Raw genomic sequence first — 16,066 nt, forward strand, 5'->3', positions numbered from 1 at the left:
AAGCTGTCCACGGAGGACTTTTGGAACACTTGTAAGTTAAAACCCAGTGGGCACAACACGGCAACTGGAAGTTTAGGGAAACAAAACAAGTAAACATAGACACATTTCAGTACGCTGTTCTACTTGTAAGGCTATTGGTGTGAGGCAGCCCTCAAGACCTGCTGATTTTTCCCCAGCAGCCTACATCAATATAGAAAAGATATTTCTCCCAAGAAACGGAGTCAATTCAAACAAAGCATCCGCTCCCAAAATAAAAGGCAGGAAGGGAATTCAAACTCTTCTAAAATAGAAACCAGCATGTTTTTGGATTTCAAAGAATGTCATGCACATCTCTAACTCAGAAGTTCTTATAGACAAGGTCACTGCAAATATCACAATCCCCTCTATGGAAACAACGCAAAGAGAAGTGATAAAGCCATTTTTATACCACAGCATGACTTGCTGCAATAAAAATACAACTTAGTCATTCTGGCCTGTGATTTATATGGCTATAAGCAGTGCTATTTTTCTAGAAAAAGAGGTGCTGGAAATCCCTTGTTCTTTTATAATGGCAATGGCACCCACCTGAGAGGGGCCGGAACTGAGTTTCAGCAAGTTCTGGCTGAAAAAAAGCCCTGGCTATAAGCATATAGAGTAGTTCTTCCAACTCCAGAGATACTATAGTTGTAAAGTTAGGACCTGGACCTGGACCAACTGATTGCTTCTAGTGATTTCTCTCCTTTCCTAATCTAGTGGAACCTCTTGCCCTCCCACAGTCAACAGGCTAGCTACATATACAACTGAAACACCCATTATTTGAGCTGGAAGCACAGAGTGTCTCTGAAACCCCAGTCTTTAATAACCTTTCACAACGTCCTAAGACAATAGCATCTTTACATTGAACCTTAATGGACAAGACAGCTTGACCTCAATGGAAAGAGAGAGGATTGGTCAAATGGAATATCAGGTACCTGGAAAGCAATGCTGGCATCCATGAGACTGATCTCTCTGGGTATCAGGCTGGGCCTTATACAGCGAAGAGTCATATTCAGAGTTTACCAAACCCCACAATGGCTTTCCCAAAAAGATATGAAGCACAGGCAATGCTGTCCATGTGCTACCCACTCAGAGATCACATGTGGTCCTGCCCTAAAATTACAGAGTTTGGGGCAGAGACTGTCAGCCATTTTAATATATCTCAGATAAATATCTGAGGTTCAAGGACATCAATATCTTGTGAAATTATGTTCCAACCCTATGGAACCTGATGGAGGGACAAAAGGCCATTATGGTGGATAAGCATTCCGGCACTGGAAAAAAACAATCATCCTCTTCAATTGCGCAGTGATCAGAGAATATGACCACCCTAGCTCCATACAAGAAAGTAACTTTTCAAAAATGGAAACAGGAAGGGAAATTCTTAAATATATAATATGTTCACGTAAGGTTGCATAAAAGGAGTTCTGTTAAATTGTGATTGCCAACTGAGAGTCCCCAAACCTCTTATTTCAGGATATTAAAAATGTAAATTCTAAAAAGTGAGGCTGTGAAGGACTATGCAATTGGTCAAACCTGCCAAACAGGTCTTCCGTTGTTATGTAAAAAAAAATAAATGACCAAGTACAAGAGACTTGTTGGAGACCCTTCTGGCGGGGAGAGCAATTTGGAAATCAGCTGTAGAATGTGCAAACTCAGTGTCTGTTTGAAAGAAGCAGTTTAAATTAAGCTGAGAGAAGACATACAAAAAAAGGCGGACTGCTTTATGCAATGATCCTACAGGAGCTTGTGGTTTCACTCGGAATTTGAAGAGGGAGCAGTGGATTTAGGGCATTTGCTTGTGTTAAGTGGTATATATTCCCCTATGCTCAACCTGTAGATATGTGTATACAAATCACCAACACAAACGCCACAAACACTAGCAAGTCTCCTCCAGTGACCTCGTTCCAAGGGAATAGGACCTGCGTACACTGTGCCCCTTGAGTTCTCATCATTTAGAGAACTGGGACACATGCAAAATATTATGAACCCAGCTGTACACTGGTATCTCAGTATTAGTCCTGATCAGAATAGACTCCCATTTAAAAGGGCTAAGGACAAAAGTTTAAGAACATTGTCCATGTAGGTAATGCTACAGTGGTGTCTCGCAAGACGAAAATAATTCGTTCCGCGAGTTGCTTCGTCTTGCGATTTTTTCGTCTTGCGGAGCGCGGATTCCCGGGGTATTAACGGTTTTACGAAAAAGGAAGCAAACCCGCAATACGTTTTCATCTTGCGAGGCAAGCCCATAGGGAAATTCGTCTTGCGAAGCACCTCGAAAAACAGAAAACCCTTTTGTCTAGCGAGTTTTTCGTCTTGCGAGGCATTCGTCTTGTGGGGCACCACTGTACATTTTCACAATAGCACACACACACAAAAACCAGTAGCCTCTTTGTTTGTAAAGTTATATCTGAGAGAGTTTCTGTAATGCCTGGAGACGTTTGAAGCCAGGGAAGTCTGTGTAACTCTGCTTGAGAGATACATTGACTGATTTAATAAATAAATTAATTGAATGTAAGTTGTTGAACACACTGCTCTACAGGGAGGGTGAGGTTTGACTGTCTCTCATAAATCATTGCCCCTACATATAACTAAAAGAATAAATGGTGTCAAGCAGCAAAACCTATGGAATAGATGATGCAAAATCAGAAAATTCAAGCAAATCCATGTGTGTGTTTTACATTGGCTGTAGAATTTGGCTTCTCTTCTCAAATGAACTTTGTTAGTGTAGTGTACTGTATATGTTTTTGTTGATGGGGATACATGCAAAAAACCTAAGAATTCGTGAACATGGTTCTCAAAGGAGGAATACTTTATCCCTCACAGCCTAGGCATAACGCCCATATTTGAATTACATACTCCAACTTTAATATGTGCTAAGTCAATACATGAACCCTCTTCAGATGTTCAGTGTAGTCTGAACAAAAGTGCATGGGTTGGAGAAGAGGAATGTGGCGCCAAGACTCCACCTCACACCTAAGCATGTACATTTAAAAATCTGAAGAGAACCTGTGAGCACACAAGGAAATGCAAGTAGGGACCTCTATACACAATTGGGAGCTTTGATTTTCACCAAGTTCCCAATTACACAGAGAAGTCCGAATGTACAGTCTTAGGGGTGAAGCTTCTTCATCATGCATGTTCATTGTACGTATGTTAAAAGGTCCCAAAGAGGGCCTTATATTGAGGCCAAAAATATCTGTTCACCTAGGCTTGCCAACGTTTCTCACAAAGAGTATAAAAAGTTTGAAAGACAGACAGACAAACAGGAAGACACTCTGGGCATTGCCTGCATGACTTTCTTGAATCACTTGAGACTCCTGCTCAAATACACGCAAAAATTCTACCAGGTACTGGGGTGCCATCGGGGGGAGCGGGGAGGCCGAGGCACCCCAAAAAATTCAAGCGGGGGGCAGGTCCCACATAGCTGTGTAGTCTCCGTCGGGCCCTCCCACAGTGGTCCCCATCGGGCCTTCCTTGTGGCCACAACAGACCCTGACCACAGATGTGCAACAAGCCCCCCCAAAAGTTGGGTGGAACCCAGTGCGTGTCCTAGGGCACAAGGATAACTATTTTGAGCCAGACATTCCATTTTGTTTTTAAAACAGTGAAGCCAGTTCTTTATATTCCTGCTCCAATTCATTGAAGGTGGGGTCAGGGGAAGAGAGGCTTTGTTAGATTTCAAGGTGGGGAGAGGGAATTTCTATTACTAATAGTTTCTCAAGTAGAAAAACCCTTCAAAACACATTCTTATTATGCAGAAGGCCTTTGAAAGAGCATAGCTACCAAAAATGACGTTTGAATTTACCGTATTTTTCGCTCTATAAGACGCACCAGACCACAAGACGCACCAAGTTTTTGGAGGAGGAAAACAAGGAAAAAAATATTCTGAATCTCAGAAGCCAGAAGAGCAAGAGGGATCACTGTGCAGTGAAAGCAGCAATCCCTTTTGCTGTTCTGGCTTCTGGGATAGCTGCGCAGCCTGCATTCGCTCCATAAGACGCACACACATTTCCCCTTTATTTTTTAGGAGGGAAAAAGTGAGTCTTATAGACCAAAAAATACGGTATATCACCAGTGATCCATTATTTATTTCATTATCATGCAAAAGACCTTTCATTGGCTAATTTACAAGGCTGATGACTAAATTGCAACTGCCTTTGATACTTGCCCCTTCCCCAACTAAAGTCAGTGCATTAATCCCAACGATACTAAAATGATAGTACACAAAGGTATGCACTGTGACAGACCCACAAATCACTGCATACAAGTATGTGTAAAAGCAGGCTAAAGGAAGGACACACTGGCATCTGTATGCCTCAGCTGAGCACAGTTCAGAACAGCCCTTTGTATGACATGGCTCCCTTGCGTAAACGTACACAGGTTTGCAATGCGCAAGTAGCCATTATCTGTAAGGTGTAACTTGAGTCTTTTAGAACTGTATTGACTTCGATCTCTTGTTCCTTAAAGTAAATTATTCACAACGGCAACTTGCAAGGCCAATGTACACTGTGTGTGCACGAGACTGTACAGAAAGGGGGAGCAAAGAAGGCAGGACGCTACACAGCAAGTGTATTGAATTAGTCAGATGGAAACAAAATGTGACCACAGGCATCCTTTTACAGCACGTGAATTTCACACTGGCATTGTTTACCGGCACCTTAGAAATGGAATCCTGCCTTCTTAGCCTAGGTCAGCAAGCACAAATAAAAGCCAGCAATGAGGGATTTAAGGAAGCAAAAATTAAGGTTTTAAATTTTTAAATTTAATATAAAATTATTAAAATGGAGGGAAATGCACACAGGAGCAAATCTGAGAGCTCAAATATACTTTTATCCATCTAAGAATGCCCTATTTATTATACAGATACAGAATTAGTACAACTGGCTTTGCAGTGGCTTACGAACACAACCAAGACATCAAGATTTCACGCAATGTGGGGCTTCCCACCTAACCCCCCGTTTTCCAAGATCAAATTTAAGATAGAGACTTCCCCTGCACGTATTTACTTACCTAAGCTAACCATTCTGCAATGGATAAATCCAGATTTGTCCAGGGTCTGGAAGGAGGGGGAAACCATCTATGTTGAGAGCTTGAGAGGTTGCTAATATAACCTGAGACCAACTCCTGTCTGAAGAAGAGTTCAATGTAACCTGAACCTGCCAAAACAGTTCAATTCACTGCTTCAGTCTTGTCTCTTGTAGCTCTGTACCAATTTAATGTTGGGTGTCAATCAAATTTAAGAAACCGGAGCAGACCAGAGAGTTGCATCCACTTCCTTAACTGTGATTAAAGCAGAAGGTGGAAGCACATCTGCTCTAACTGTGGTTAAAGCTGCCCAAGGGCAAATGCAGATGTACCAATTTGCCACATGGCTGATGCCATCTTCAGCCTTCCCCTCTGTCCTGTATATTTCAGCAGACATCTCCTCAGTCTGCAATAAAGTCTAGACTACATTTACATTTTATGTTATTATTGAAACAGGAAAGCAAAACTGAAGGTTACAAATGCTAGACATAAACAAATATTTAGACCTTTCAATACACACACACACACACCATGTGCAACACTAATCTGAAATATTATTAAACTTCTAATCTGAAAACCTGGTTCTTTAAAGACAACTCTACTAACAAGACTCTATAGTTCAGGGAATATACCTCCTCTGCTCTTTTATCATGTGTCATGGATCGCTAATGCGGATGACCAGTTTACAAGTGGTTAACCACCAAGCCTTGAGCACTATTCAGAATGCAAGTGAGGCAGGGGAAAAACTCACATGACCAAGCAAATTCCATGGTTGCCAGACTGCTTATTTTGGCCACAAGCTTGCTGCGTAACCAGTATAGCTCAAAATCCTTGTTTAAGAATCTTAGGATGGAAATTTGATCTGCACAGGTAGTGAGCATGTGATTCTGCGGCCTATTCAAGATTTCTTGTTAAGAGAGTCCCAACTCCATCACCCTTAAGAGACCAAAGCAAGGCATTCTTGTAATACCTGCTGAGAACTGAAGTGTAACTCCCAAAATAATTTTCTTTCTAAGTGGATTAAGTGGTTAAATACTGGAGATACAGATCAAACACTGCTAACAAGGCAGCTTACAAAGGGAAATCAATGTTATGCATTAACTTGCAAAGCGGTCTTAATACTCCCCCAGATCTATCAGCTCCTTATGCACTGAACAAGACAGACTTAATTTTATACGACAGGACAAGTAATTGATCATTTCTGCAGGGGGAACAGATTTTATCTCGATCCATAGGGACAGTCTGAATACAAACATCTGCCAATATTGAAAACAGGCTTTAACATTAACATATTTGTTCACAAAAAGAACACGTTTATTAAAACAGGAATATTCATATTATAAGAAAACTATAGACTGTGCCTTCTACTCAAACAGATGACGTTTTCCAATTTTAAGGCCTTTTCAGTGGCAGCCCCTCAACGATGGAATGCGTCCCATAGCAAAGTTCCCCAACTGCTGCCTTTTTAGCAGTAAGCTAAGATTCTTCTGTTCTCCAGGGTCTTTTAAGAACTGGATTCTGAAGTCCCCATGATACAGCTGACAGTTTTGATGTATGCATTTCACGGGTGTTCTGCACCAAATTTAGGATGGTGCAGGTGGTTCGTACACACAGGGCACCAAGCCAAGGGGGTGCATAATAAAATAAAATAAAATAAAATAAAATAAAATAAAATAAAATAAAATAAAATAAAATAAAATAACAACAACAACAACAACAACAACAACAACAACAACACCTATATTTATTTGGGTACCTATTGATATGATCCTTTTTAAAAGCAACTGGACCAAAAGGAATTGTTGTGAAAATAAGAAATATTGGGGGGGGGGGGGCAGAACGTGCCAAATTTTGTCTGCTCAGGACACCATATTACCAAAGTCTGTCCCTGCAGGAGTTTTCGGTTCTGTGCTGTACACAGTATTATACTGAGCTTGTTTTATTGTGCTGGGTTTGTATCTCTCTCTTAACTTTGTGGTTTTATTGTTGCTAGACCTCAGAATTCCGCAAATAAGCTGCTTGAGTGACAGATCATTTTCACAAGGATTACTGAAAGCCTCCTTTATGCGTAAAGGTAATTGCTCACATTAGCGCCATAATTGGACTAAATAAAATTATACTAGGAACAGAAGGAAGTCAGGAAATGTTCTATTTTAATTTACAGTGAAGCAAACTATTCCTAGGTAAGATAAACAACTTTCAGACACCATAGACTGTATATAATTCAATAAACTATTTAAGTAAAGGGAACCCAGGAAGCCTGCCTTGAGTCATACTGCGTCTCTCTGGCTTTGGGGCTTTGGGTTTTTTTTTTTTTTGTTAAACAGGATCAGGTTCTAAGTGAGTCTGTTCAACCCCCTGCATTGTTCCATGGCTAATTACATTTAAAGGGTGATATAGACCACCCCTCAAGGGATACAAAAATTATTCAGAGATCACAAATGTTAAGTAAGGGATGAGGGGGCTAAGTGGCAACATATTGCTCTTGTGACGCCAGAGGCAGTCAGGCTGTGATTTTATTTTTATTTTATTTTACTGACTTCCATAATTTTCTATTACGTGGGTGGCAGTCAGCAAGAAACAAACACAAAGTCTGTTGCGTTAAAATGCCCAGGTTAAGCAAAATGCAGAGAACCAACGGGCCCCAATTGCTGTGCCAATAGCACATTCTAGCAATCATATTCATTTCTCAGTGTTTGCAGAATATGGCTACATATGCATATGTAGAAAGGCACAAGCCCTTTCTTCATATTTATTTATACCTTTAATCATAAGGTATGGGGAAAGACCCCATAACGGAGAACATATTGTGCATGCAATACATTTGGTTTCTGCCATCTCCAGGTAGGGTGGAGAAAGACAAGATGCTGGAGTTGGTACTAGGCATCATTCTAAACCTAGTAACCTGTTTGGCCTGCCTCTGCACATCCAAAATGGTGGCCAAGCCACCACTATTTATTCTGAAAGCTTTCCCCCACTTTTTTTCCAGCCCTTGTAAACAAGGTCAGATGCTAGTTAAGGCACAGTTATTTTGGAAGAGGGTGCATGGGATGCTCCTTCTGGGGTAGTTTGTCCACCTTTGGTCATCACTCTGCACTCAGCTCTCACCTGTGGCTCTTAGAAGCTGTCAGCATGTGACAGTAGTCACATCCCGGGAACGGCTTCCACTGGCCAGCTAAACCAGGTGAGGGTAGCCGATGGGTCTCAAACCCTTGGTGAGTCAGGGACTTTCCCTGCATGCAAAGACAGGCTCTGGAGAATGAATAGACCAAGTGGGTTCAATGGTCAAGAAGGTGGTTTCTGCACGTTATAGAGGGAAGTGAGGAGCAGATGGGGCTCAACCACCTGGGAAGGGAGTCCATCTAGGAGAAGGAAAACTCTGATCCTAAGCCTCCGCTGCCTTGTGGGATATATTTGGGAGGAGGAGAAGAGGCTAAGGAGCTACTAACACACAGAGAAGCTAACAACAAATTTTGGAATAACAGATCATGTAAAAAAAGCCATCTGCAAACTGATCTACTACAACTTCTTTTTCTTCAGATTTCCCTCTGTCTGCCTCAACAAATCTCAAGCACCCTCCTACTCAATCCATTATGAGTGAATTGCCATTCCTTGCACAGCTTTTTCGAGAACAAAAAAAGGAATGTGTTGGTATATTTGAAAAGGCAAGTACCTTGCTGAGAGAGAGAGAGAGAGAGAGAGAGAGAGAGGTGAAAACAGTGGCAACTCCCACCAACAAAAGCAGGACATAAAGTCACGCTTGTAGCTAGAAATTGAGTTGACTTCAGTGCATAACAGCAAGGGTAATGTCTTTTATTTAAAGGTAATAAAACATTTTAATTCAAAACCACTTCAAACCATTGCTAATTATCCCCATCTTTTCACATGGATCAGAAACAGCCAGGAACAATGGGGTGGGCAACTGCCTTGAGTGTCTGGTCATTTGTTCTTCCAGAAACATAAGAACAAGACACTTTTTTTCCTGAAAACAAAAGGAAGAGGCCTGGACCACCTCTAAGCTTGGAGTCTAGGGGTGAAACCCCAAAGATTTCCACCCCTTCGAGTTACAACTGAAGCTCATTTAACATTTGCAAAAGTGGATCATTTCCAAGATTCTGATAAGTTTGTGGACTCTAATCCACAAAAAATTATGCCATACAACAGTTCTTCTTTGTTGTTAATTGAACTGTCTCAAGAGAAAGGAGTCTACATAGACTCCGTCTGACTGAACCAGAATCCTTCCTGTCCCACATGCTAATTTCTTCTTCCATTTGTTCTAACCATAGTTTCAAGTGATGACTCATAAGGCAGCTATGGTCAGTTCCCAAGTCCAAGCCTTGGTTTACACTGCTATTTCAAACCATGGTTTCAAATTGCGTTTTGAAGACTAACACTAATTACTGTTTGCCCAGTTCAGCTATTATGGCATTGTTTAAAGAAAACCCAGAAATGAGGGGGGAAGCACCAAACCATTATTACCTTGATGGATCATAACAGAGGTCCTGAATACAGCCACATCACTCTCTTGTGGTGAGGAACCCATCCCTTGCTAATTGGCACTATACTTAAATTTTAACATGATACCAAAGTAAATTTCCATAGTTCCTCTTATTATTAAGTACACATTTCTTGTATGGACTGAAAGAGAAGTGGGTAGCTTCTAGAAAGGAGATGTCTTTCTAAAAAGGGAGCATTTTCCCCCTTTAACTCATAGCTCTGAAGTCAAGAGCAAAAATATTAAAAGGAAGCATATTAACTGTTCACATTGTTTTTTTCATGGTGACTTCTATCGAATAATGAAAAAAGTATGCATTTTTTTATGAAGTGTTCGACGGAAATAAAAGACTCATGTTAACTATCCGCCCACTGCACTAACACAATCCATGCAGCTTGATTCTTTAATGTTCAGGCATCTATTTATAATATTTTAAGCTTCCACCCTCTCCCTACGTCACAGTATCGAGCTTAGCATGTATACATCATACGCACAAGTTGCTAAGGGGCAACTGGCTCTAAAAGAGAGATTACTTTTCAACTTTTGGAGGACTATGGCAGAAACGAAAAGACAACGCTGTCAGTGTTGAGAGATCCAGGCAGAAGTTCTGCAGGCTAAATGCTCCCAGACTGCACATCATAGCCGCCTTCCCTTCTTCGTGGAATGCTTTCCCTTTGGTCCCTGTGTACTCCTTTCCAGTCATTCAACATTTAAAACCTAGGCAACCTGAAAGCGAAAGCCAAAACTAACAACCTAAGCTTCTTCCAAGGGCAGATATGCATGACTGACAAAATACACAGCTGGAGCCCTAGCACCTTCACAAAGTCTGCTGTTTGCTTGTTTCTCAAGCAACTAGAACACATTCACTTTATGTGGAGTAGAAATATGCCCCCTTGCCCCCCAAAATGACTATAGAGTCCCAAACCTGTTCTCATTTAAGTATACTATGGCATTTTCTGTTCTCAATTGGAACTACTGAATTTTAGAAGTCATGCTTTAAAAACATAAAAATGATTATTTTCAGCAGAATTGAAACCAGTGTTAGAAATATGAAAACTGGGAGCTAAATGGCACCTTAAACCTAGGTTATGGGCGCAACAGAGGAATGTCTAGGTATGCTTTTTAATAGCAAAAATATAAATTTGAAAATGAATGAACTGCAGCTAAAATAATATGTCTATTTTCCATGTGGTCTAGTCCTTTCCCTGCCCACTCCCTTAATATTCTTAAGGGGGTCTCTTCTCCGGGCTTCAGAGAGTGGCTGGAAGTGGGGAGGCAGAAAAAGGTCCTCCTTTCCTTCCACTTTGCAGTTTTAAGCTGAAATCTTAGCCGCAGTACTGCACCCAGAGCTCAGAAAGTGCTTGTGCTAATTCTCTGTCGCAATTTGCACCTAGAACAATGGGAGTTTCAAACACTGATTGAAACATCAATATATCCTTGATTTTCCCTATAACGCTGAAACAACTTGGATTTTTGAAAGGTTTGGTTGCTTTTCCAATCCACCAAATTCCTGCAAATCTAATGACACCTGTCTAAGTTTTATCAAAAGTCTTCACTTTGTTCTTTAACAAAAAAGGATGGATAGCAGTATGCACTCAACCAACAGTATACACAAACCAGATTCTATTTTTCCTGCAATAAATTATTTGCTCATTTGCTGAAAGGGTTGTTAACATGAACTCCAATGAACTCCCATCACAGGCCATAGGAATATGAACCATGACGACAAGCCAAAACAACTTTTTAAAAAAGTTGTTTTTCATAAGTGTTTTTTTGTAGAACACATCAATACAGTGGTCCAATTCTCATATCACAATAAAGCATACAGTCGTTTGCAAATTCACATTAAAACATATTTTAAAACTATGTGTTCGCCCACCCTGCTAAAAAGTTCTCACTCTGCTCTTCTCCCAAAACCTGGCTTGTGATGTCTGAACCCTGGCTCATGGTTTGTTTCTCTTCAAGTTACAAGCAGTAAACCAAGAACAAACTGTTGATTACCAGTCATGGTTTGCTTAGAGAGAAACAAACCATGAGTCAAGGTTTAGATATCACAAGAAGTTGGAGTGTCTGTTTCTTGGTGACACAGCAAGAAGGGAGGACTAGAACGAGAACTTCTGAGCAGCATTTACTAGCACAAGGCACATTCATATTAAAATATTAAAATAATAACTTTAAACTGTAGTTTAATGTGACATGTGAACTGGGCCAAGTGTCCCTGGCTCAGATTTGCCACACGCAAAAAAGAATTTTAATACAGCTGTTGAATTTGAAACTAGACAAATGAGAATACTGCGATGCTTTTCACTGGATGCAAACTTAACTTTAAAAAAAAGTCTCTGAAATAATATTCACCTCGTTCTCCAACCACAATTATTTCACCCTCCACAGCTATAGCAGACTTTAAGATTCTCTAGTTAAATATTTTCCAAGTTTTGAAAAGGAAGATATACAAACATTTGGAGACAGTAACTCATTAAGAAGCACAAACCAGCTGGAGGCGACACAAAAAGGACCAGTCTCTTAACCACTTTGCTGATAGATCCATGAGATATATCCATCCCACACAAATTACATTCACTATCCTGCAAAGATGGAGAACTAGGCCTGCATTTCTGACAGAAGCAGTCCCTGCCCTTCACAACATGAGAACAACTTTGCCACCAAGGCGATGGCTTTCAGGCAATGACCCTCTAATGAGGAAAAACTATAGGACAGAGCAGGATCCTGAAGCAAGCTCTGATTCATAGAATCTTAGAATCATAGAATCATAGAGTTGGAAGAGACCACAAGGGCCATGGAGTCCAACCCCCTGCCAAGCAGGAAACACCATCAGAGCACTCCTGACATATGGTTGTCAAGCCTCTGCTTAAAGACCTCCAAAGAAGGAGACTCCACCACACTCCTTGGCAGCAAATTCCACTGTCGAACAGCTCTTACTGTCAGGAAGTTCTTCCTAATGTTTAGGTGGAATCTTCTTTCTTGTAGTTTGGAACCATTGCTCCGTGTCCGCTTCTCTGGAGCAGCAGAAAACAACCTTTCTCCCTCCTCTATGTGACATCCTTTTATATATTTGAACATGGCTATCATATCACCCCTTAACCTCCTCTTCTCCAGGCTAAACATGCCCAGCTCCCTTAGCCGTTCCTCATAAGGCATCGTTTCCAGGCCTTTGACCATTTTGGTTGCCCTCCTCTGGACACGTTCCAGTTTGTCCGTGTCCTTCTTGACCTGTGGTGCCCAGAACTGGACACAGTACTCCAGGTGAGCTCTGACCAGAGCAGAATACAGTGGCACTATTACTTCCCTTGATCTAGATGCTATACTCCTATTGATCGTGCCTCTCCCAGCCTACACCTAGTTAGTAAGGTTGAATATTCGCAAAAAAAGGGTCCTCATTGATTCACACTTTGCAGAAAGGCCATCATTTAGTAACAGAGCATCTGCTTGGCATGTAGAAGGTCAATCATTGTAGACAGAGCCTGCCAGTGTCGCTAGGTAGATCAAGGCAGCTTCTTATCAAGATTGGGCAAGTAGCATAGTGTGGAAGGGAAGAGCTGCCTGGCTTCAACAAGTCTTAGAAATTTTACCTTATCCTGTGCCTATCACATGGAAGCAGAATAAGCAGCAGGTAGAGAAACAGTGACCCAAAAAAACAGCAGCCACATAGTCTACTGATGCGTTTTAAATTTTTATAAAGCAGGAAAACATATAAAGGATCTTCATAACACTTAATTTGTGTAAAGCGACTCCTGAGAGTGGAATCCGGCGCAACAAGAGATGTGGCTTTCTGGAACTGGCCAATATTCATCTGGTCTGGCATCCTTTTTGCAAAAAGTCCCAACAGGTGGTGCTACCCCTATTGGCCATTAAGTCACCAAGGGACCACAAAGTCCATCTTCTGCCCATGCTTACTTATTCTCCTAATTTTGACAGCTACTGTATCTGATCACCACTAACAGCCACCTGGGGAAGAAAGTCAGAGTTATGAAGCGATAACTTTATGATCAAAAATCAGGAAGCGCTGGGAGGGCTCTTTTGTTCCTCCTATCCCAGGATACTAGAGATCCCAAGACCAAAAAGATACAAAACTTTTTCCAACCCCCATCCCAGCCAATGAAAGGAAGCGGATGTTTAGTTCACATCACAATTTGCTGCTGTTTTGCAACTGCACCATACTTTTCACTGGCAATAAACAGAGAAATGACAGGTCAGTGTGCTCACTTCTTGCTAGCACATGAGTCAACTTGTGGGGCCAAAGTCCCTTCACCCCCCCAATAAAATATTTGAGGGGGCTGCTCCCCAAGTTGATGGGCACTGCCATTCAAATAGTGTGTGCATGCTGCGTCATGTGATCAATTATGCCCCAACCCCCAATACTCTATTCAAGCTGACACTCCTGCTAGCTAGCTATCCCATGTTGGGCAAAAATATTCATCCACTGGAGGGGGTAGGACTAGATGACCCTTCTGGGTCTTTCCAACTCCACGATTCTCTGATTCTGATTACTACAGTGGTACCTCTGGTTACATACACTTGAGGTTACAGACTCCGCTAACCCAGAAATAGTATCTTGGGTTAAGAACTTTGCTTCAGGATGAGAACAGAAATCGCATGGCGGCAGCGGGAGGCCCCGTTAGCTAATGTAGTGCTTCAGGTTAAGAACAGTTTCAGGTTAAGAACGGACCTCCGGAACGAATTAAGTTCTTAACCTGAGGTACCACTGTATTGTGGTATCTCCTGCATTGAAACAAGCTCTGCCCAGGATAGAAACCAGTCGATACCCAGCTAGGAATTGCCTTTTCAGGAGAAGATTCTCCCAAGGACTCAGAAGACAGCCTTACAAACCCTCTGGATCGTTTCTGACCAGCAGATCTACCAGGTATTCCCCCACCTGCTGAAGCCCAGGATCCTCTTTTTTTAAAAAAAACCTCCACCAAGCACCACCCCCCCCCCCGTTTAATCACCTGAGGTAACACAGAATGAGGGCAGATAAATGTGGGGGTGTCAATAAGGAGGCTGATATGGGGGGTTTAGGGGGTAAAGGGTAGGAGGTGGGAGTAGGGGTGGGGTAGGGAGTAGAGGGGAGGAGGAGGGTGGGGTAGGGTGAAGGTAGAGGGCAAGAGGGGGTGGAGGTAGGGGTAGGGGTGGGGTAGGATGGCGGTGGAGGTAGGATGGGGGTAGAGGGTAGGAAGAGAGGTGGGCAGTGGCGTAGTGTGGGGGGTGCAGGGGGGGCCAGCCGCACCGGGCGCAACATCTGGGGGTTAGGGAAATCCACGGGTTGGGGGCACAAATCCACGGGTTAGGGGGCGCAAATCCATGGGTTAGGGGGCGCAAATCCACGGGTTAGGGGGCGCAAATCCACGGGTTAGGGGGCGCAAATCCACGGGTTAGGGGGTGCAAATCCACGGGTTAGGGGGTGCAAATCCACGGGTTAGGGGGTGCAAATCCACGGGTTAGGGGGCGCAAATCCACGGGTTAGGGGGTGCAAATCCACGGGCTAGGGGGTGCAAATCCACGGGTTAGGGGGCGCAAATCCACGGGTTAGGGGGTGCAAATCCACGGGTTAGGGGGCGCAAATCCACGTGTTAGGGGGCGCAAATTATTTGCCTTGCCCCGGGTGCTGATAACCCACGCTACGCCACTGGAGGTGGGGTAAGGGATAGGGTGCGGGTAGAGGGCAGAGGAGGGCTGTAGGCTGGGTAGAGAGTAGGGGGGTAGAGTGGGGTCTCAAAGGAATCCTGCGCGGGCGGGCGAGGCGTTCACACGTTTCCTCTCGTCACGCTTCCCTTTCCCGTCTCAAGTTGGGGCAGCGAAACTCCCGCCCAGGGGAGCGCGCGAAAAACTCACTAAAGCCGGGAGAGGGGGAGGCTGGCCGAGGAAACGGGGCGCGGGGGTCCCGTAGGGGTGGGCGGGGAGTCAAGAGGGTCGCCCCCGCTGCGGCTCAAGGCGGGCACCACTCACCGGGATGGTGTCGGGCGCAGGGGCAGCCGGGGCGCAAGGGGGGCGGCAGCGCGGCGGCAGGCATGGTCCCCGCTGCGCTGGGTCCCTCCGTCGCTCTCCTCCTCCTCCTCCTCCGTCTCCTCGCGCTCTGGCGGCAGACGCGGGCACGAGATGGCGAGGCGGCGCCTCTTCTGTTCCCCGCGGAGGCGGCGCCCCGCCCGGCGGCGGCGTCGCTTTCCCGGGAGGCTGCCTGGCTGCTGCTGCCTCCTGCCGCTCTTCCATCGACGCCCGGCTCCGAAATCTCACCCAGCCTCTCGCTGCTGCCGGCGCCAAGCCGGAATTCCAACAGGTGAAGCTTTCCTTTTTTTTTTTTTTTAATAAATTTTTTATTAATTTCCACTTTTTAACAAACACAAAAACAACATAAAAACAAACACAAAAAATCATAATTTCTTAACCTTATTTCCATAAGCCTCTTTTCTCGGACTTCCCCATACCTTCCCCTTTTTGCATCCTTTTTTTTTTTTTTTAACAATTGTTCAACAACCCTTTTAGCCAATTAAATATAAATTCATTCTCCTTTTC

General features: G+C 43.3%; 1 protein-coding gene across 2 annotated transcripts in view; it reads right to left on the minus strand.

The window, feature by feature from the left end:
• DCLK3 (doublecortin like kinase 3) overlaps window positions 1-15,655 on the minus strand; it is a 33,101-nt gene extending 17,446 nt beyond the window's left edge. Inside the window, exon 1 of one of the 2 annotated variants that reach the window (XM_079947535.1) lies at window positions 15,503-15,655. In XM_079947535.1, coding sequence (XP_079803661.1) covers window positions 15,503-15,566 — 64 coding nt within the window. In that variant the 5' untranslated portion in view covers window positions 15,567-15,655. Of the gene's footprint in view, window positions 1-5,028; window positions 5,057-15,502 lie in introns of those variants that run through there. The other variant, XM_079947534.1, reaches the window with a different exon arrangement.
• Window positions 15,656-16,066: the final 411 nt, after the last annotated feature.

The sequence above is a fragment of the Podarcis cretensis genome (genome assembly GCF_951804945.1).
Source record: "Podarcis cretensis genome assembly, chromosome: 12".
In the NCBI taxonomy this organism is placed as follows: Eukaryota; Metazoa; Chordata; class Lepidosauria; order Squamata; family Lacertidae; genus Podarcis; species Podarcis cretensis.